This window comes from Panicum virgatum, chromosome 9N, assembly GCF_016808335.1.
Source record: "Panicum virgatum strain AP13 chromosome 9N, P.virgatum_v5, whole genome shotgun sequence".
NCBI classification, from domain to species: Eukaryota; Viridiplantae; Streptophyta; class Magnoliopsida; order Poales; family Poaceae; genus Panicum; species Panicum virgatum.
The window spans coordinates 78,472,444-78,493,762 of NC_053153.1; the positions used below are offsets into that span (position 1 = coordinate 78,472,444).

The 21,319-nt window shown below is 44.6% G+C and overlaps 3 protein-coding genes across 4 annotated transcripts; 1 reads left to right on the forward strand and 2 right to left on the reverse strand.

The window, feature by feature from the left end:
• Positions 1 to 5,730: 5,730 nt before the first annotated feature.
• Positions 5,731 to 6,994, forward strand: LOC120688061 (transcription repressor OFP12-like). Its single transcript, XM_039970200.1, has one exon. It carries the CDS (start codon positions 5,827 to 5,829, stop codon positions 6,430 to 6,432), a length of 606 nt encoding a protein of 201 aa, XP_039826134.1. The 5' UTR covers positions 5,731 to 5,826; the 3' UTR covers positions 6,433 to 6,994.
• Positions 6,995 to 8,767: 1,773 nt separating this feature from the next.
• LOC120688060 (translation initiation factor IF-2-like) lies at positions 8,768 to 15,166 on the reverse strand. Its single transcript, XM_039970199.1, has 3 exons — positions 14,316 to 15,166; positions 10,612 to 10,919; positions 8,768 to 9,388 (listed from the first exon to the last, which is right to left on the reverse strand). The coding sequence occupies exons 1-3, from the start codon at positions 15,062 to 15,064 to the stop codon at positions 9,036 to 9,038; spliced, it is 1,410 nt and encodes a 469-aa protein (XP_039826133.1). The 5' UTR covers positions 15,065 to 15,166; the 3' UTR covers positions 8,768 to 9,035.
• Positions 15,167 to 16,521: 1,355 nt separating this feature from the next.
• LOC120689641 (probable serine/threonine-protein kinase PBL16) lies at positions 16,522 to 19,979 on the reverse strand. Of its 2 annotated transcripts, XR_005681374.1 has the most exons (7): positions 19,482 to 19,979; positions 18,815 to 19,131; positions 18,543 to 18,678; positions 18,041 to 18,177; positions 17,491 to 17,614; positions 16,804 to 17,225; positions 16,522 to 16,692 (listed from the first exon to the last, which is right to left on the reverse strand). XR_005681374.1 is itself a non-coding variant. In XM_039972002.1 (6 exons), the coding sequence occupies exons 1-6, from the start codon at positions 19,546 to 19,548 to the stop codon at positions 16,882 to 16,884; spliced, it is 1,125 nt and encodes a 374-aa protein (XP_039827936.1). In that variant the 5' UTR covers positions 19,549 to 19,975; the 3' UTR covers positions 16,526 to 16,881. The 2 variants fall into 2 exon arrangements, 1 of the variants encoding a protein (XP_039827936.1); XM_039972002.1 differs by having other exon boundaries at positions 16,526 to 17,225; positions 19,482 to 19,975.
• Positions 19,980 to 21,319: the final 1,340 nt, after the last annotated feature.

Below are 21,319 nucleotides of genomic sequence, written 5' to 3' on the forward strand. Positions count from 1 at the left end.
GGACGACGGGCAGAAATAAAATCGCCGGCCGGCGGCCGGTACGGGCACCAAACTGTGCATCAATGCATAGATACAGGGCAGCCGAGATGAGAGAAATCATCGTGTTGCTTGCGAGATCCCCCAATCATCCATCTGCTGCATGCGAGTTATTGCTGGAAGATGCTCGTGTGGCATGGCGTCCGGCCGTCATCCCATCACATGCGCCCTGGCCCGGCGCTCCTGCTCACACCAGCTCGTACACGCTTCGGCTGCCTGCATTATTTCAACTTAATTTCAAGGCCATCGGCCCCATCGCCCAGTTGCTGATCAAACAGCGAGCAGCTATACGGATCGAGTACAACGACACGCATCTATCCATCTATCTGCGGCTGCGAACACCAATACTACCGGCCGGAGATCCTTGCATTGGGCCGGGGTCACAGAGACGAGATGCTGATCGATGGCGATGGTAGACGCAGATGGGGATGCGCGAGCGAAAGGTAGACGACGACGGCGAGCGAGCGAGCGAGCGCACGTACGCTTCGGCCATTCACGCTGGTTGATGGTCCAGTTGTTGATAAACGACGGCGCCCTCCAGACCCGTGGTCCGAGGGTACGTGACGCCCGCCCGCTTTTGAGCGAGTTCTTGTTACGCGTTGTTGTCGCCGCTGGCTCGCTCCATCGTCGGTCGTTGCCCTGTTGCTCTCGCTGCTGCGTGCTCGTAGCAGTGCCAAGGAAAGGTACGCGTGCGCAAGCAAGCAACCTGCTGCCCTGGTCGATAACGGACATTTCCCCCCTGCAGGGTTTGCTCATCATCATCATCATCATCATCAGTTGCGAACGATATGATGGAGAGAGCTAGCGGCGCAGAAACTTCTCTGAAGAACGCTATATGCTTTTCTTCTCATCTGAAGAAATTGAATGCACCGGCAGATGAAAATTAAACTAGTATATCTCTGCCACAAGGATAGAGCTGCATGAAACACGTTAGCTGTAAACAAGAATATGTATGAAAATTGCTTTTCTTGTTTACTTTCTTCTCAGCAACACACAAGAAAATAAACAATCGAGTCGCAGGACAGAGGAGGGGACACAATGCGCTGCCTCCCGGAGCCGGCCGGCCGGGGTGGCAAGATCATGTGAGCGGAGGGAGCAAGAGCAAATTTGCTTCCTCCTCGTTTCCCACGCCCTCTCTGTCTACAGTGCCAAACAGTGCATCTACAGTGCCAAACAGTGCATTTGCTCCTTCATTTCCTCCTTCCACTGTGGACGGTCTTTTGCACCCCAACCACACATGGACACGCCATGGATGCGTATGGCACCGCCTCACCCTTCTGTCTGTCCCAGGCCACTGCTGCTGCACGCAGTGTCTTCGCTTGCATTGCTACGACACAGGACTGGACAGCGTTTAGCATCAGAGGGCAGCTACATCACCATGCAGATGCAGTGGTACGAGGGCACATGGAGGCATCGTCGTCTAGATGGTCACGGCTCGCCATGCGTTCTTGTGTACTACGTCTACGGCCGGCCTCATTCGCGGTGGGGAAAAAAATGTGGGTATGAATACACACACTGAATGTCTGATACACACACTGACAGTACAAGAGAGGCGTACGTGGTACAGTCTGTACGAGCTGGACCAGCGCTGCTGGCAGATTAAAGCAGCAGCGTACAAGCGGAGTGAAGTCTCGGTAAGAAAGGTAACCGGCCGGCCAGTTGCGTCAATTTTGGACCAGGGCCAATGGTGGTGTACCATGAAGCTATTGTTATGTGTCGTGGTTGTTGAACATTCAAGACGCGACCGATGTAGGTGTGGTCGTAGACTCGTAGTTGTAGAAGTAGATGATGAAGAGGATGCTAATCTTCTGAAGACCTAAAAGGGGGGTGATTTTTGCCTCCAGGTGGAGCCACGTCAGTCAAAAAAGATGAACCCTCCGATCAACCAGCAACCGCCCCGCGCGCGTCCAGCGCGCCCGCGCCCCCGCCCCGGGCCCCGCACCACGCGCGTGGCAGCGGCGCCGCGCACCGCCCTCCCCCGCCCCGGGCCCGGGCCTCGCGCTGGAAGGGCGCCCAACCGCGTCGCCGCCCGGGCCCCGCGCTGGCAAGCGCGCCCAGCGCACGCCGCCCCGCCCTTGAGCCCCAGCGCACGGGTGAAAGCCCCCGTCCAGGACATTCAAATTTGAATTTTGCTTCCCCCACGCGCGAGCAGCCACACAGCAGCCCTATGTTTCTATGATTTATATGGCAGTTTCCATGACGGATGATTTTTGTCCTTGAGCAACATATCAATTTGATTCAAATTCTAGATAGATATTGGTTTATATGTTTCCATACTAGAATTTATATGCCATGTGAAAGTATAATCAGCACAACCATAAATTATAGGTTTCTATGCTCGAATATTTCTATGCTCACACCTTTTAATGCTCAAATATGCACGGCCTTTCATGACCTACATTATATGAGATGTATCGCTACCTTCTATGACTTGATCTGTATCGACGCATTCTATGGACCATCGGATCGCATGTAGATTTTACAGAAAAATCCCTCAGCTTTACAGAAATCAACCCGCAGTCCGTATATTTTTATAATTTTTTTTGAATTTTTTTGCAAATCGGTTGTAGTCCAAAATTTTGCCAAAAAAATCCCCTAGCTTTGCGGAAATCAATCCGTAGTCACTGCATTTTTACTAAACAAACCCTAAAATTTCTAGAAAATAACATGTAGTCTAAATTTTATAGAATAGTCCCTCAAAATTACAGAAATCAACCTGCAACCCGTATATTTTTATGAAAAAGACCCTGAACTTTTTACAAATCAAACTGCAGTCCAAAATTTTGCCAAAAAATCCCCCAGCTTTGTGAAAATCAACCCATAGTCCCTGCATTTTTACTAAACAAACCCTAAACTTTCTAAAAAATATCCTGCAGTCTAAAATTTTGCAAAAAAAAACACTAGCCTTTATAACAATCACTAGTCTACAGTTAATTTTTATAAAAATTTTGCAAAAAATTTTATACGAAAATTGTAGCTCTCAACGAGATCTACAACTTTGTTGTTCTGAATTTTTTTTATTTGAAGTCATTAAGATGGTTAAATAATTGATTTAAACTTTTGACAGCATATTAAGCATTTTATCTCTATCGGATCATCTCTAACTTGACATGTTTATCATGGTTCTACAAATTAAGTTCTATATAATGTTTGATATATGAAATAATATGGACTAAATAATAATAGTTCGATAAGAGATACAATGAGAAATCAAACTATATCATCATTGAGTACGGAATATAATGCAACACTCTAGATATTATTAATTATAGTTTTAACTTGTGAGTTGGTCCATGCTAATATGGTGGCTAGTTTTGCTACGTTTTGTTTTTTTATTATAAATACTTTGTTATAGCAGGCTATTTTGTTTGTTTCCCTAGAGTTTGTTATTCAACCACTATACATCACTAAGTCTTATTATACATATTTTCATATTGCCTATCAAATTACGTGCATATACATTATATCTATTTTGTACAAATCAACTCCGAAGTTACATGTGCATATGTACAACCGTTTTGCCACCACCACTTGTATGGAGACTTCTCTACTACCGTTGTGCCGAATTTCTTACGGTCCCTGATGTTGTTGGAAGCCCATATACAAATAAACATATAAAACAATCAATAATTGTGTCATTCTTTTGCATCCATATATTATGTTGTTTTGACCCCATCATCATGCCCCATCATTTTAGTTCCATCTATCAGGATCAACCTGTTTTGATCCCCATTAGACGTGCCATGCGGTGTAGTCTTGATTGGGTGGGAAAGTCTGACGAATTTTTGTATTCGGCATGGACTCTATAATTATATTCTAATTTTTTTAATTCTTTAATTATGAAATTAGATATTTTTCAATTGTATATGATATGGCCTCTTGAGTCAGTTTAGATCATTAGTTCTTCGTAAAATCCAATTGTGTAAATCCTTCTCCTTTTTAGATTAATGTATAAATTTTTAGACCCTCTCGACGAACGTGGTGGCTTTTTTTTTCTATAACAACACTTGCTTATTAATATAATATATATCTAGAGTGGTGGGACCATGGAGGCACCTTGAGCGATGATCTTGACTAGCCAAATCAAGCAGTGCAATCGATAAGCGTTGCGCTGACCAAATGAGATATAGTGAAAAGAAGGCCATAAGATGGAGAACAACAAAGTACTCATTTCATCTAAACCACTTAATTACTAGTATAAAACTTACACATTTGTATCTTTTTCAAACTGTTATTATATTTTAAGATCTTAATCTTTCAAAAAAAATATTTGATCTAGCTTATAGGTATAATTAATATCTAGGGTGTTGCATTATATTTCATACACAAGGATGATATAGTTTGATTTCTCAGTGTATCTCTTATCGAACTATTATTATTTAGTCCATATTATTTCATATATCAAACATTTTATAGAACTTAATTTGTAGAACCATGATAAACATGTCAAGTTAGAGATGATCCGATAGAGATAAAGTGCTTAATATGCTGTCAAAAGTTTAAATCAATTATTTAACCATCTTAATGACTTCAAATGAAAAAAATTCAAAACAACAAAGTTGTAGATCTCGTTGAGAGCTACAATTTTCGTATAAAAATCATCTCCATCCGAGTTTGTATGAAAAAGATATGATTTTTCTAAAGTCAGACATTGTCACGCCAGCGGGGGTGGCGTGACAAGGCTGTACTGTCACGCCGGTGGGAGTGGCGTGACAAGGTTGACACGTGGAATATGAGCTGGCAGACCCCTTCTGAGCGCTCCGAAGTGTGCCAACGTGGCACATCTTGTCACGCCAATGCATGTGGCGCGACAGCGTGTTTTTGTCATGCCACACAGACCGGCGCGACCAAAAAGATTAGATCTGCAAATATATATCCAGGTGGGTTATTTTTAAAATAAAATTGAAAAATAGATTAAAAATAAAAAAATTCCAACGCCGCGCCAGCCTTTCTAGTACAGACTTAATCTACTCCTGCAGTCCAGTGTTCATCTTACTGGCCGTTTCTAGCTCTACCATTGATGTTTCAATAATAAAAAAAAGCTCTACCATTGACAAAATAGACCACACCTGAAATCTGGACATCTCAAGTGCAAAAGGCTATCGATCAAGTTTTTTTTGGAGCCACTTGCTATCTTGTGCAGGTAGTAGTAGTGTAGTACCTTCTTGACCAGAAAATGTGACTTTGTCAGCTTGCACTGAACTCAATTCGTCCAATAATATAATAGGGATAAATTGAATAATAGGTGAGCCCCCGTACCTGGAAACCCCACCAGCCGGTCACTTCTCCTGTAAACTCCTCGCAGCCGGCGTCACATACCAATTTCTCCGCTCTCACTCTACTCTCGTTGGACTTTGGTTCGCCCTACAATTATAGCGCGCTAGTAATAGTAATAATTTTGATCACTAATTACGGTGTCAAATAAAGTCAATTTACAAACTAACTTTAGAACCCCGCGCTAGCGACCCTGAAGAATCTCATGAGGCCTTTGACCGCGCAATTAGAGAATGGTTATTGTAGCATCACTGTAGCTAATTATCGATTAATTACCGTCATTAGATTCGTCGCAAAAAATTACACTCATTCCTAAAATTTTTTTGCAAAAAGACTTCAATTAGTACGTATGCATGGGAGATTCTCTTCTAAAAAAATATACACACTGGTTTTGTTGCAAAAACCAAACAAGACCATTCACGAGGCAGAGCTTAGCTCCTAGCAGCTCCCCGTCAGTAGTGTTCGCGCCTAGCAAACAAAACCAAGAGAGCACTCGCGCTAGAGCAAGCGAACACGATGCTCGGATGCTTCTCCCGGCTGCGGCGGCCGCCGGCGGGGTCACCGGCGCCGGAGCCCATGCCGGGGTCCGACGACGCCTCCACGTCCGCGGCCTCGACGTCCGCGGCGGGCTCCACCTCCCCGTGCTCGTCGTCCTCCTCGGCGCGCTGCAAGGACGGCGCCGGCAGCTCGCCCCACGACCATGGCCGCGACGGCGGCGACGGCGCGGTGGGCAAGAACCCGTCCGCGCTGTCCGAGTCCGGGCTGTCGTCGGCCATCGCGTCTCGCCGGTTCTTCCTCTCATCCCCGGGCCGCTCCAACTCCATCGTCGACTCGTCCGCGCACGGCGCCGCTCTGGGCCTGAGCGTCGGCGCGGCCGGGGTGGCGGTGCCGACGTACTCGCCGGACCCGCACGCCGACTTCCTCCGGTCGATGGAGGAGATGGCCGCGGCGCTCCGGCTGGACGCGCGGCGGCGCGACGACAGGGCGCGCCTCCACGAGCTGCTGCTCTGCTACCTCGCGCTCAACGACAGGCCAGCGCACAAGTACGTCGTCAGCGCCTTCACCGACCTCCTCCTCCGCCTCACCGCCGTCACCGACGCCGACGACGAGCACCACGATTAACTCGTCCTAGCAGCAACTCTCCACGATGCATACGGGCGGATTTTTGGGTACCAAATTCAGAATTCTTTGCAATAATTGGCAAACAACTAGAAGCCACATGCATATCGAGTCTGAAGATCACTAACGACTGTAAATACGTGCTGTGAAATTTCGCAGCTGGAACCTGTCTCTTTCACTATGCATAGCATTTTGCTCTGACCTTTTCTCTGGGTGTGTTGTGAGCAGTGAGCGTGCTGGCGAAGATAGAATATGTCCAGCTTCTCCAAACAAAAGTGTTTGCTCGGTTTGCTTTGCGTTTGCCTTTGCCTTTTTGGCCATCTCTGCTTTTTTTACTGTTCATATCTTTAGCTTTCTGTTCTCTTTGGGGGCACTTGAAGGCTAAGTTAGCTTTTGTGCTATATAGGTCCATACATGGTTTAAAGGCCAAGTTTGCTTATGTGTTGTATAGAGAATTATATAGGCCACATGCATTGTTTGAAGGCAAAGTTTGCTTGTGTTATATTGGCGATGGTTCGTGTAGTGATTGTAACAGCTGCAATGGTTTAAAAGACGGGAGATTGTACCTAAGAAAATCGTTTCAAACTCCTTCCACAAGCACCAACCATATTTTTTTGAACCCAAGCACCAACCATTTAATTCAGATCTCTGGGAAGTTTTTCGCTACTTCATCTTAAACTACCCCACAAACGAGGTCTCCTCCCTTGAGACGAGCGAGGTCTTCGGATCCAGCCACAGGCAGCAATAATAAACAGATGCCGTGCAAAACCGATCGGCTGGGTACAGGAGCTGCAGGCTGCTTGCAGCGTACGTACACATGGCTGCCGTGTGTTTGGATGAATCGCATCTGTAGAACAGAGCAACCACCGGCGCCATTACGCTTCCCGTTTCCATTCAGTGATAGGATAGGACCCATGGACCCACAAAGTGGCGATAACGAACCACTAGGGTGGTGAGGGAGACCCGGAAAAGAACCGTGCCAACAAAAGCAAAACAGAGTAGGCGAAGCAATCAGGCCGTTGAGGGCGGACATTGACACGGCAACCACGAAGATCTGCTTTCTCCTCAAAGCCTCGTGCCCGGCCGACGTTCAGCAGCGTGGCCAAGTGCTCCACTGTATGAGAAAGGAAAATTCACAAGACCAAAACAGCACTAGGATTGCGTACCCGTGTTGCGATCCCTGCAACGCCATTGACACCGTTGGAGCAGCAACTAGCACAGCATCCTGCAAAGCGGAACCATGATCTATGCCCACCACCGGCCATCACTATGCTCCAGGCGTTCTCACCTGTGGACTGTGGTGACACCGACAGAATCATCTCTGACGGGCACGCACAAAGGCGTGTGGTAAACCCAGACACCCAGCGCACACACTACCAGTGTCGACGCGCGCGCCACTGGCACTTACACCGACAAGGAACACAAGTAGAAACAGCAGCAGGTTTGGCGCCCTGCCAGAGATGCAACACAACCTTCAAGAAAGCCAGGTGCATCAATCTGCAAGCACTAGTTAGCAGTCAAATCATCCCCACACCTATCAGTTTTGGAACTACAGTAAAGACTGGGCATGGGGCACCTGCGGGAACAAGTATGTCGTTCTCACAAAACAAATTAGCTATACATGGAAAATCTATTGAGCAAATCCATATCTAGAGTCAGCATACATTTAAGCTTTTCTTCGTCAAACTTCTGATCAGTACATTATCGCTTTTTAACATATGAGCATTTGAGCTATAATGACCTTTTCATTATCTATCCAATTTAGACTTTTAGAGGCTCTGTCTGGAACAAAGAAACAGCATAGGGAGAGGAATTTTTATGAAAGTTATACCACATTCCAAACTAAGAGTGAATATGTATTCCACTACAAGTCATTCGATTTAAAACCATAAATGTGATTTTTGGGCCATCCAGTCTGACTTGTCTGCTTCAGCCTCTGTCTGCCATGGAAGTTATCGAACCAGATTGCCCATATATTAAACAAGTACTGGAGACAGATAAGAAGCATAGCGCCAATCACTTGAGTGGTTTTGTCATTTAATTTCGCACAAACATTTCTGAATATAGATAGCAGTACAGAAAGCGCTGAAGCCAAAAGAACGGACCAACCTAGTGTAACAATATACTTAATAGTAGTATGGAATGGAAAACAAAGAAAAACACCACATTGTCACTGTCAACATTCAAAGAAATGGATAACATCAAAAGTGCCAAGGAATACCTTCTTAAGGGAAATTTAAATCTTCACGGCAAGTCAAGAAGTATGAGAAATGCTACAATATGGAAAAGATCATCAACCAGGAATACTCTATGCAAGATCAAGATCACACTTGAAAAATGAGAGCAACTGTGACGATATAACTCTTCCAGATAAACATTAAATCAGTGAGCCATAGATTCTTGCAAGAAAATACATCTAGTGCAAAATATAGTTTCCAGAACTAGTGGCCATAACCCACCTAGCTGCAGGTATTATATTCAAGCTAAGATCTTTTGTGCACAGTAGTAGCATGAATCTACGGGCTTGGCATCAGAGATAGGTATACACGCTTTGTTGCAAATTAAATAAATCGTTGGAGGTGGGCTTTATGACAAGAGACTACATCCTAGTCACTTAGGTCGAGTTCTCTTCTGCTCTTGAGGAAAGCCCTTTTTCTCGAATCTGAATCTAGTTCATCCAGGTCGGATGCAATTGCTAGGTACCCATAAAGTATCCTCATTCTCTCACCTGTCCTGGTATCCATCTCGACCAACAAAGGGTTCTGATCAGAATCTATAGAATGAGTGGCACACACACGTGACCAACCTATACGTCCATGATCTTGCCTCTCAAGGAACTCAGCAAGACGCTCAGCTTCCTTCAAGCCAGCTGTGTTGTTTGCAAACTTGATAAGTGTCAAACCCAGGTGCCCTTCTTTTCCATATAAGGACTTCGACTTGCCACCAGAAAACCCTAGTTCTGAAAACAAAGATACGAGATTGACACAGCAAATATTACTGTGATATATATGGCATTACTCCAAAAACATGTGCTTAGCGGGGTCATGATTTCATAAATGGGAAGGGCACTTCACGAGTGGTTTTCTGTCTCCGCTCCAAATATGGCTTAATTCTAACTTGCAGCCTTCAAGAAGTTCAATACTGAATACCATTGCTACTTTGCTTACACTAGATTATTTAGTTCAGCAATGAATTTGAACATCACAATGCTGCCATAGTTCTTCCTTAATGAGAAAGGTAGCAACACATGTCACTTTCCAGATCTGAACACAGCAAATAAATCTGCTTGAAGCAGATCAATCAAATGGATCATGTCCATGTAACTGACATGACAGTGCTTCATGTTCATGTAACAAGGACAAAGAGGCATGAAACAATTGGTGCATACAAAATATGATAACTTACTGTCTGCACAGTAGCCTAGGAATTAGTCACATCTACCTGACTGCAAATTCAACATAAACCATCCAATCAAGCATTGGATGCAACTATAATTGTAGCCTAACAAAACACTTTGGGGTAGAGGTACCCAACAACCCCAGCACTACTCATCCTAAGGTCAAGCTGAATTAATGAATTCCCACATCTATTTAAGGGCGAAGGTAATGGTGCCATCTTAAAGCTGCCACATAGGCCCAATTGATATTGAAACAAGTTAATAGACAGCCTTACCATAGTTTATCCTTTTAGCTACCTCATATTATCTCTGTATCCCCTTAATTTGTGGGTCAGTGCCTCAGTGGAAGGAAAGAAAATAAATCCATCACAATGACATACGGTACAATGGTTTTCCCAGTCGTCTCATAGAAATATATGTTAGCTCACGAGGTAGTTGTATCATGAGATAACACTCTTTCCCTCAACTCCCTCTCTCTCCTCCACATCACCTATAATCCTACATGCCAGTGCATGAGGCAACCTACAGGACGGCTCATGTACCTCACAAGCACAGCCTTGGCAGTTGGCACTATGTCCAATCAGCACAGGAATAGCTGCTCTACAATTCTACAACCTAAAGGAAACTAAATAGCAGCAAAACCCTGCCTTTCCTTAACAGCAGTAAGCATATTAAGATAGTGTGTTAGTAAAATACATTGAGTGTTGTATAAAGCAACTATGCCACAGGCGCTTGTATGCAAACACTACATTATCATAAGCGAAAGGCTGTGATAAAAAATATACCTGTCATTTTCTTATCCATGTCTTTGTTCCCTAAACCCTCGAAGCGACCATCTTTCTTCCTCCCAGTTGCTGTATTGTGAATAACAACAGTCGGCGGCCACACAATAAGGTCCTCCCTACTTTCTCGGACCAGGTTAGCAGGTAAAGATTGGTAACCCTTAGAGTTCTCAGGGACTTTTGTATAATTCCATCCCATAAGGACACACAATGCCTTGTGTAAACCAAGATGATCAACAAGTGAATCTGCATTTGGTGGGTTGTAAGCATGCATGACAAGTCCATGCGCATCAGCAAAGTCCTTAGAAGACCTGGAAGAGTGCACATTAACCAGACACAATCGCAAATAAATTAAGATTCAATGGGTACAAGCCGGAAACTAGTGAGCTAAACACAGCCTTCATCACACATAAAGTGTAAGAGCTAGAAATAAGAGAATCTCAACCGAAAAATACCCAACAAATCCATCACAAAAGTATCATAAAGTAGCAAGATAGGATTATATGCCAAAAAAACAGCTGTCAACTTGTCAAGAGAAAAACAATTTTAGAATATTCGGTCACTGGTGAAATGATATACTCCTATAGGTTCATTGACAGCTCTGGTGCTCCAAGGATTATATGTAATGAGGCAGTTGGGGGCACACCATGGATCTACCACAGTTCCTCCCATCAGAAAATATAGTAATTGATAATAATTGGTTTTAGGTCTGCACCAGGGCTTGGGTACTGTTTCCAAATCAAATCCTATGCAGTACCATTTTTAGGCAGGAATCACCTCCATACCATTATAAAACTTGAATCAAAATTCAAAACATGAAATGCCAAAAAACTGTTTAAAATGAGGAAAAAAAGGGGAAAAACAATTGTTGCATCAGGAAATTATCGGTTTCTTTCATCCAGTTAGGCAGCAACTGTACAGTCAACTATGCTTGCAGCACGCTGGCAATCATTTAGGGAAAAATTGGCTGGGGCTTTAGAAGAGAGGTTTCCATGCAATATGGTTTCCTTTTTTGAAATGGAAGTGACTCGATCTCCATCTCATGTGGTGAGACCCTAACTCAAATATCGTTATTCTTTTTCCAAATTCAGCCACTTCACAATTTCCTATGGCTGCTGGGATTTTGTAAACAGCTGGTACACTGCCAGACTGTATATTACATTTGAACCTTTCCATGCAGTAAGAATTCACTTCAGGACAAAGCATGGATGATGTTCCCTTATTCCAACATATTAAAAGATTCAACCAAGGCACCAAGCTTCTACATTCTGGCTGTACCACCTTATATTTCACCAACATATTTGTAGTTTATAGATACTAACTTGATGTATCTTTCCTAGAATTATACAATCAAACACTTGGGTGATGAGCGATGGTATGTCATGTCCTCACACCTCCTTTTAACCTCTCCAGAAACCTCAAAAGAGAGAGAAAACTTCCAGTAAATAAATTATCTTCTTTAAAACATAATTCAAATACCCAAACCCAACGACTTCCTTCCTCTCACATGAATCCATTGTGATGGCTCCTCATCATCCTTACTTACCTAGATGTCAATACAGACGGAGATGTCACGGGCCCCTCCATTGTTGGAGCTGCCCTACTCATCATTCTCAAGTATAGATAACGTTCACAATCCTAATAGTGTGCAAATGTAGTTGCGAACAGCACAAGGCAAGCATGGAGGTGCAGATGGAGCAGGGCATAGAAGGTATGACACATGCAGCTCATCTCGACCAGGAATAGCGGCCATGCAGAGTGTACAGTTTAGGCCAAACATAATGGGAAGGGCATGATGTGGGCAGGGGTATCCTCCTCATGGGGGTTGAATATGAATATGATGTGGGCAGGGGTACCCTCCTCATGAGGGTTGAATATGAATCCTAGAAGCCAGAGGCCTTATCGACAATATTAGAAAAAAAAAAGCAAGGTCTACATGCAAAGCTAGAATTAGGAATATTGCAACTAGCACATCAACCATGGAATAAGTTTCATACGATATGCCATCATGCAAAACAGACCAATAATGAATGGTATGACAAACAATAACAGGAAATGAAGAGGCACAATTTCAGGAGAAACAATTACAAAATACTCCCTCCATTCATCTATGTAAGGCCTATTTTTGCTTGGCTCAAAGACCAAGGGAAGCACTCCCATCATTAGTTTTTCTTGGGAAAAAACAACCAGCGTTTATTGCGGATTCGATTACTCTCTGCATGTGCTTTCTCTCCTGAGGCATGCATGCGATGAATTACTGCCGCGCCGATTCCCGAAGCATCACTCCTGATGAAAAACCAAAATAGGCCTTGCATATCGGGATTTTTTCGATTTCCTAATGGGCCTTGGATAGTTGGATGGAGGGAGTAGCATATAAAGCTATCGGTTGACGCACGAAGCATTTGACACTCAACATACATGTGTATGCTAAGTATGGTAGCACCATCAGAAGCCCAGTAACAAGTGAATGCTTCAGAAAACTGGTGCCTGAGTTATGTTGGAAAGAAAATATTCAGATCATAAATGCCAAATGAAAAAACCCTAGGAATTTCCTGACGAGACTATGAATCTATATTTTTCAGGAAAAAACAATGACTCTTCTTCCAGGAATCATGCCAACAAGGCAGCAATAGTGCAATACAAAGTACAAAAGCGTGAGTGACATTAAAGTCAAGGATATGAGCAATTAAGCCTGAAGTAGTATTCCTGGATGGAGATAGGCTACTTCTGGCACTAGATCCTAGACAATAATGAACAACTGAAAAATACACACACACAGCCTCAATAAAATCTGCATGAGGCTATATCATAATCAGCAAAATGTCCAAATCTTAAAATACAAACAAAAAATAAAATTCTGCTACTAGATCAAAAGAACATTCACAAGCACACAATTGCAATCAAGCAAGCAATGAACAAAGATACTAGTTGCAGATCTACTCGATCTGCCCTTGCCACCACACATAACTCGCAAGAAGTGAAGCAGGATATCAGTAATGCATTATCTTTATTTTCAGAACAATCTACTCAGAAAACCTCACACACCAATGCGGTTCTTATTAAATTGCAAGGATATTATCAATCTTCAGTGGGTACAAAACAGATATAACAAAACATATGTCCAGAGGAAGTTCATTAGTAGGCAATTACGAAATCAAAAGACAATCGAAAGGAGCTGATGATAAATATATGGTCCGCAATGAAAAAAGGTAAACTCTAATAACACAAATGTAACTCTTGGAGCCATGATGGCATTATAACAATTAGCAAAAGGCAGAGAATATATTGTTAGACATATCTAGCAATTGCAACATCAGTAGCAGATAAAACTAAGCGATACAGAAGACAACGTTAACATCGACACTCCGAGTACTGCTAAGTGATAGCTAAGTGTTAGTCCATATTCACCATTTCACCCACAGAGAAATCTGCCTATACAAAGTGCATAGCAATTATGCAACATGATATACAAAAGAAAGACCTATTGTCAGCAATTTTTTTAGGACGATACTGAAAGGTAAATTTCTCCAGCCAGACATAGACATAACATAATCAGTGCCATAGGAAATAGATGGGGAAAAGTCATATCGCGTCAAAGTGTAAGAGCGAGCTCAACAATAGCAAGAAACCAACACAGGAACTTGGCCACAAATGATACTAGAAAGCTTGACAGGAAGAAGGCAGCAAGTGATGCGGGTTCACCAAACCTGCCACAGGCGAGGCACGGGACACGGCCGCCCTCGAGGTAGCTCCGCTTCTGCGCGGAGCTCTCGTTGAGCATCTTGGCATACTTGAGGAACGCCCTTCTGAGCGCGTGCCGGTCCACCGCGGCATGTGGCGACGGCTGCGGAGGGCGATGCGGCGGCGCGTCAAGCCGCGGCTGCTTGGGGTGCCTTGGGAAGCCATCGTCCTGGTCGGCCGGGTGCTTGCGCTTAGCCTCGTGCGGCGGCATCTGCATCGTCATGGGCATGGGCATTTGCGGCGGCGGCGGCTGATGCGGCGGCCAGAGGTCCGGGCCGGCGCGGGGGAGGAGGTGGTGCGGGAGGGGCGGCAGGGGCGCGGGCTCGAATGGGTAGTCGGGGGGCAGCGCGAAGTAGGTGCGGACGGTGCCATCAGCGAGGAGCATGGTGCGGCGGTCAAGGTTGTGGAAGTCGTATGGTGGGGGTGGAGGGATTTCCGCCTGCGGCGGCGGCCGGAGCGCGGCCGCCGGCGATGCGGGGTTGCGCGATGCGTGCGGGGCCGGCGCGGGAGGAGCCGGGTGGCGCCTGGAGTCCGCCGGGTGGGTGGGGGTCGGGGTGCGGGCGGAGGTGGATGGCGCGGCCTTGTCTCCGGTGGGGGCGGCGCCGGCAGCGCCCGGTGGCGGCGGACCCCAGCGAGATTTGCGGGGCGGCACCATGGCCGCGGGGGGCTTGCCTCCGGCGGAGGGCCTCGGGGGAGGAGGATTAGTGTTCTTCATCGCTTGGTCGATCGCGGTGGATTTGGGGGGGAATGGGACCGGACTGGATTGCGTCGGAGACGAGGCCGGACCAAGTGACCCCGACGACAAGACAACGAAGCGAAGCAGTAGGCAACGACGGTGATGACGAGGCGGCACGACGCTTTGGCGCTTTGAAGGTGTGTGTCCCTAAGTTTACGCAAATCAGACTGCAAGGCGTATTTTAGTGATAAACTGGTAAAGTCACAATAGTATTTGCAAGTAGTTGGAGAGGCGTGGCTATGGCCATGGAGACACATCGCTCTGTTCGGCTGGCTGTGGCTGGTAGCTGATACTGATGCTAATTTGTGATTTGTTGTAAGAGAAAAGTACTACTAGCTAGCTGTTGCCTGGTGGTTGATGCTGATTTGACATGAGAGAAAACACTGCTGGCTGGCTGACCGACAAACCAGCTGAACAGAGCGATTTCCAAAACCAACATGATGTGTTTGAATTGAATGGCTAATCTTAATAGGATGACAAATGAGGAACATAGGCTCAACATTATGTCCCATCTTGATGTTCATCCAGCTTGTCATCCTCTTCATGGCGAGCACCGGCAATCTTACTTAGGTGGGTGGGATTTAGTGACCAAATAAACACAAAAGCTGTGATCCCATTTGATAGGTGATAGAACTACATCCCTTCAACAACGACCATATAGCAAGTGACCTTTTAATTCCAAAGAAAAAAAAACGTGCAGAACTTGTTTCGCTTCAAGGAATATATCTACATTGCTCATCATACGTAGATCATGAGCTACACCACTGCGGTATACTCCCTCCGTCCCAAAAAACAAGTCATCCTGGAAAGTTTCGGACAGATTAGTGGGAGAGTACATTGACCATGCAGCCCCTACGGTTGGAGTAGAATCCACGCGCCCCAATTAATTAATTAAGGATGTTTGCATGGCTGCATGCAGATTTTGATTTGTTGCATGCTTTTATTTTGTGCGCATGTAGGTCTGTTGGCTTTTATTTGGCGCCGAGCATGGAAAGGGGAGGGGGGTGCTAAGAAAATCTCGGGGCTAAACATGTATGCGAGATGTATTTTTCAATGATCGTGGGTCTATACTGGCCTTGTTTGGTTGCTTTGTGCTAATCCCTAGCACAATTTTTTTTTCCATGCATGGAGTACTAAACAAAATTTATTTACAAAACCTTTTTAGGGATGAGTGTAACTTTTTGCGACGAATCTAATGACGGTAATTAATCCATAATCGGCTACAGTGATGCTACATTAACTATCGTCTAATCGTGCGGTCAAAGGCCTCATTAGATTCGTCTTGCGAAGTAACGCAGGGGTTGTGGAATTAGTTTTGCAAACTGACTTCATTTAATACTAGTAATTATTGGTCAAAGTTCCCTAGCACAAATTGTGCTAGGGAACCAAACAGGGCCAGAATTGTCCAAAAGCTAGAATGACTTGTTTTGTGGGACAAAATTTGAATCCCAGGATGACTTATTTTTTTTGGGACGGGGGGAGTAGATTACAAACACTGTGGCAGGCAAGCTGCCGTGGTGGGCATCAAACACTGAAGATTACACACAAACATGCCCACATCTGAATCGTCGAAACTCGCCGTGCCAGGAATGGGTACACATCCACATCTACAGAGAGGGAAACAGATACTATGGTATTGACTTCCTGCTCAGCAAAACTCGTGTCTTGCTGGATTAAACAATCAAGAAATAATCTGCATATCAAGAACGCTAGCTTACCACTATCAACACTCGTATGTTACAAGTAGTACATGGCACTTCTGTTCGTCTGAGCTGTGTTGAAGTCAAGTGAGCACTTCAAGTGGCACTGGCCAGACTGTCACTGGGGTTCTCCTCCAGCTGCTGCAGAGGCTCCAAGGTGGCCACGATGTCGCGCATCAGTGGCCTAGCCTTTGGGTTGCGGTTAAGGCAATGGTATGCCAGCATCGCCGTCTTCTGCACAGCCTTCACCGGGTAGTCCTCGGCGAGCCTCGGGTCTACTATGCCAAGCACCTTCTTCTTCTGCGTCAGCATCGGGAATGCCCAGTCGGTCAGCGTCTGCTCCCTGACCGGCCGGGACTTGTCCAGCGACTTCCGGCCCGTGAGGAGCTCCAGGAGGACAACACCGTAGCTGTAGACATCGCTCATCGCCGTGAGATGCCCTGGGGTTGCGAAAGAACAACACATTGGTTTTTGGAACCAAGCAGGGTACAGTACTGAATTAGATGCCTAGCAAAGTATTAAGATTCAGAATTCATTCCCCTTGCTTAAAGTTCAGTCACAGGAGTTAGGTCATGACCACAAGGCCTGAGCAAACAGTTCCGCTAAGCTTAGAGTAATTAGCCATTGTTTCTGAAACCCACTTTGTGAGTTCGTTGCAGCTAGCCTTGTTCTTGAGTTAGAGGCAGATTGTGAGGAGCCCATTACCTGTCATGATGTACTCTGGCGCTGCATAACCGTAAGTACCCATAATACGAGTTGAAACATGGGACTTGTCGCCGACTGGTCCATCTTTTGCAAGCCCAAAATCGGATAGTTTCGCATTATATTCCTGTAGGTTATTTTTTTGTGAGATCAAATAAGATGGTACTCCCTCCGTCTTAAAATAATTGCACATCTAGAGTTCGAAATTTGTCCGACAAAAAAGTGCTACTTTGAACCAACTACTACAAAAGACAAGAGTTTCCGGAGTATTCTTACAAAAGAGACAAGACATTATCTAGATCCTTCTCATAAAAGACAAGGGGTATTTTTGTAATTTCACACCATGCATTAGTTTGAGTGTCTGGTCTTAGAATTGCATTTATTTTGGGACAGAGGGAGTAATAAGCAAGAAACCATTCTTTTCCATTATCGCAACAAAATTAATGGCAGTATTTTACTATGAGTGTATTTTCCCTTTGTTTCTTGCATTTTAGTTAAACAAAGACTGGTATTAAAATGTCTCAAAAATCAAGTAAATTTAAACTGAACCTACCTCATCTAGCAATATGTTCGATGTCTTAAAGTCCCGATAGATGACAGGCTTCTCTGCTTCATGCAGAAAAGCAAGTCCCTTTGCAGCGCCAAGCGCAATTTTCATTCTGGTCGACCATGGAAGTGGCATCATCACCCCTGTATTACAAGTACAGATATCTCAAAAAGTTTGATAGAATATAGTGGTTGATCCCAAATGAACAAATGATGTTACAAAGTGACCACATAGGTAATGCAGAAATCAATAATGCTGCCACTTGATGCAATGCTGAAATGCAGTTAAGTAATGCTAGTTCAGGATGGTTTTATGCTCTTTCTGAAGGGCCAATGAAATGAAATTCAGGCGGGGGATTCTGTCCCCTCCCGGTGACCACAAAAAAAAATGAGTATGAGAAATTTTTATGAATGTCACGTGTAGATGTACTATAATCAATGTTATGAAAAAATAACAACAAACTCTAGAACACCAAGCAACAATGTGTAAAGAATAGGATCAGAGTTACTTGAAAACAGATGAGACTCCACACTTCCCAGGGGCATGAACTCGTAAACAAGAACCCTGTGGTCGTCTTCACAACAATAACCGATCAACTTCACTAAATTTGGGTGGGAGAGCTGCTCAAGAAATATAACCTCAGCCTGCAAACATGAAAAATAAAACTTTTATATCAGAAAACAGCAAAGGGAAGCATGCAAAGAAAAACAAATCAGAAGATAACAACTGAACACAAGCATGCTTTTAGCATTCTATATTCAGAAAAGTCAGGTTAGTCACCAGCCACTCCCTATGGCCCTGTAAGCTATTGTCACCGTCATGGACCTTAACCGCAACTCTCAGGGGCTCTTCTATTTCTAAACCGTCGCGTAGATCCTTGGTGATGAACCCTTTGTAGACTCTGCCAAATCCACCACCCCCTAGTAATGAATCTTGTCTGAAATTTTTGGTGATTCCCTTGAGCTCCTCAAATGTGAATGCTATCAAAGGGTTGCGAGCTGTATCCTTTCTCAGCGCCTCCACCTCTTTCGGGTTGGATGGCAGCTGGCTATCTTCCTTTTCAATTCTTTCCGATGGGCTCTGAATTTTTGGGGATTCTACAGCAAACAAATAGGCACGTTATATGTGGAGACTGAAATACAGGCGCAAATGATTCAGAAAACTTCGTAAAATTAGTTATCAATGAACAAGTAAGAATTTCTATATCAAAACAAAAGCCTCTGATCGTTACATGGAATATCCACAGAATCAAGTGTCAGATAAATCAGCAGTTTCTCCTCTTAATGGAATACGTGCTCAGGCAGTCACGAAAAAGATAAATCAGCAGTTCAGAAATAGCTCAATTTGATTAAGCAAGAGTGGGACTGGACATGTTTACTGATGTTATAAAAAAACAGAGATCATTCTTGTATTTCCTACTAAAATTAACAAGATAGAACAGTGTTACCTGATTTGGTTGCATTGGAGGAAACCCTGTTAAAGTATGAATTCCCCTTAAACCAGCAATTACCCATAGTGCACAACTCCTACTGAACAAACTCTGCCTCTCCCTCTGTCTCACCAAGAACACCAAGAGCAGAAAAGGAGGCAAGAGAGGGCAAGCAAGGAGCTGGTGGGGGGTGATGGTTTGCCTATTTATCAAAGGAAGACAACTGATAAACAAAAAGACACCAACACGTACCCCTATAACTATATATCACTCCAAGGAATCGAACCAAGAACAGGCCATCCTGAAGATCAACCTTTGTTGTCAGCATAAAACGAAGAAAGAAGAAAAAGAATACCGGTGTGAGAGAAGGTGCAATTTTTTATTCTCCTGAAAGCTACAGAGAAGGCACAAACGCAAAGGAAAGACTCAAGTGAACATCCCTTTCTCTATGAATGAGAACAAAACGCCAAGGGAAAAAAAAAAGAAACGGAACAGTTCAATTCTGGTAGTCCGTTTCCTCCCTAGGAGTATGCATCATTTATAGCCACGCCACAAATCTTGCATTTAAGAAGGGTATGGAAGAAAGTCCTTTATATGGATTTATTTATATTCCCCCCTTGCATTTCTGTGGGGTTTGGTTTGTGGGGGGAGAAGAAAAAGGGGTAGGAAATGCAGCAACCAGACATGAGGTAAGGCACCAGACCACCCTTGCAACAAGAAGTCTGAGTGGGGGCAATGGGAATTGCAGTTGTTGCTATCTCTGTCCCTCTCCGCTCCCCTGCAATCATCCTAGATTCCACTGTCTCGGCCTTGAGCGCTGAAGCCCTTGACCTTGGTTGCTTTGCCCTCACTCCTTTCCAAATTGCTTTCTGGGTTGTGGTTGGGACTTGCAAGGAATGCACTCATATAGCCCCATCTGCTTGATCTTTCAGGGATATGGAATGATGGGGTTTCTTGGTGGAGTGGCGGTGGTGGTGGCGCCCATCCCACACTCCCACTAACAGGTAACTGCAGGCATAGGTAAGACTAATCACTGCACTAATTATATTTCCCCAGAAAATTTTATAAAATTTCCTGAGGAATTCGCTTCTTTCCCCTGCGATGATTAGCCTTTGCTGCTGGGCGAGTGGATATCTGAATCACGCAGCCGGTTTTGCTATCTCCAAGGACTTTCTTCATGGGAGATGTTGCAATCCTTGAGGAGTTGTTCTGCAGTGGGAATTTCTGAATTTGCTTGGGCGACTCACTCGGCGTTGCTTTTTGGCCGCGAGTGGGACTGTGTGGGACAGTGGGAGACTGGGAGTGGGGGCGAGACCTGGACCAGTGCCAGTCTTCCAAGTTCACAGCACCCACCAAGCCACCAACCATTACCTCTGTTCCTTCCCATCGCATTTGGTCAGAAATGTTTCCCCTCTGTCTAAGCTGGGAGCGTCAACATCACTATCTTTTGGCAGCCAATTGCCATGCTTAGGTTTGGTTAATCTCATTCATTAAGATCAAAAAGGGTGCACAGCTTTCGATTACTTGTGACGGTGCTTCGTCTTGGCAACAAATTATAACAAAAAGGGCCCATCACTAGAGACAGTTACAGTTATTCTGTTCCTACATGTGAGTGATATAGTTGCAGAAAGATCCCTTTGCACTAGTAGTTACTAGTTAGTGATCCTGCAGCTGCGAGAGGAGGTGTCTGGCGTTTATGTCCCCTTGAGGTTCAGCAGCATAACGTGAATTGCATGAATTGAATTAAATAGTTTTTTATTCCATTCTCTGTCTAACTGTAATACTAGCAAAGAAATGAGCATGTCGGTCCGATCTGAAGGTTAGAACTCAGTGGATAGGTGTGGACTATCTGCTTA

What these genes read in the sequence shown, in the direction of transcription:
- LOC120689641 (XM_039972002.1), bottom strand. Translation starts at nt 19,548, where the DNA reads ATGGGTAATTGCTGGTTTAAGGGGAATTCATACTTTAACAGGGTTTCC. An exon ending in CGAACATATTGCTAGATGAG is followed by an intron (nt 17,615 to 18,040) that starts GTAGGTTCAGTT and finishes AATAACCTACAG; the next exon opens with GAATATAATGCGAAACTATC. An exon ending in GCCAGAGTACATCATGACAG is followed by an intron (nt 17,226 to 17,490) that starts GTAATGGGCTCC and finishes TCGCAACCCCAG; the next exon opens with GGCATCTCACGGCGATGAGC.
- LOC120688061 (XM_039970200.1), top strand. Translation starts at nt 5,827, where the DNA reads ATGCTCGGATGCTTCTCCCGGCTGCGGCGGCCGCCGGCGGGGTCACCG.
- LOC120688060 (XM_039970199.1), bottom strand. Translation starts at nt 15,064, where the DNA reads ATGAAGAACACTAATCCTCCTCCCCCGAGGCCCTCCGCCGGAGGCAAG. An exon ending in CCGTGCCTCGCCTGTGGCAG is followed by an intron (nt 10,920 to 14,315) that starts GTTTGGTGAACC and finishes GCACTCTTCCAG; the next exon opens with GTCTTCTAAGGACTTTGCTG. An exon ending in CATGGATAAGAAAATGACAG is followed by an intron (nt 9,389 to 10,611) that starts GTATATTTTTTA and finishes CTTTGTTTTCAG; the next exon opens with AACTAGGGTTTTCTGGTGGC.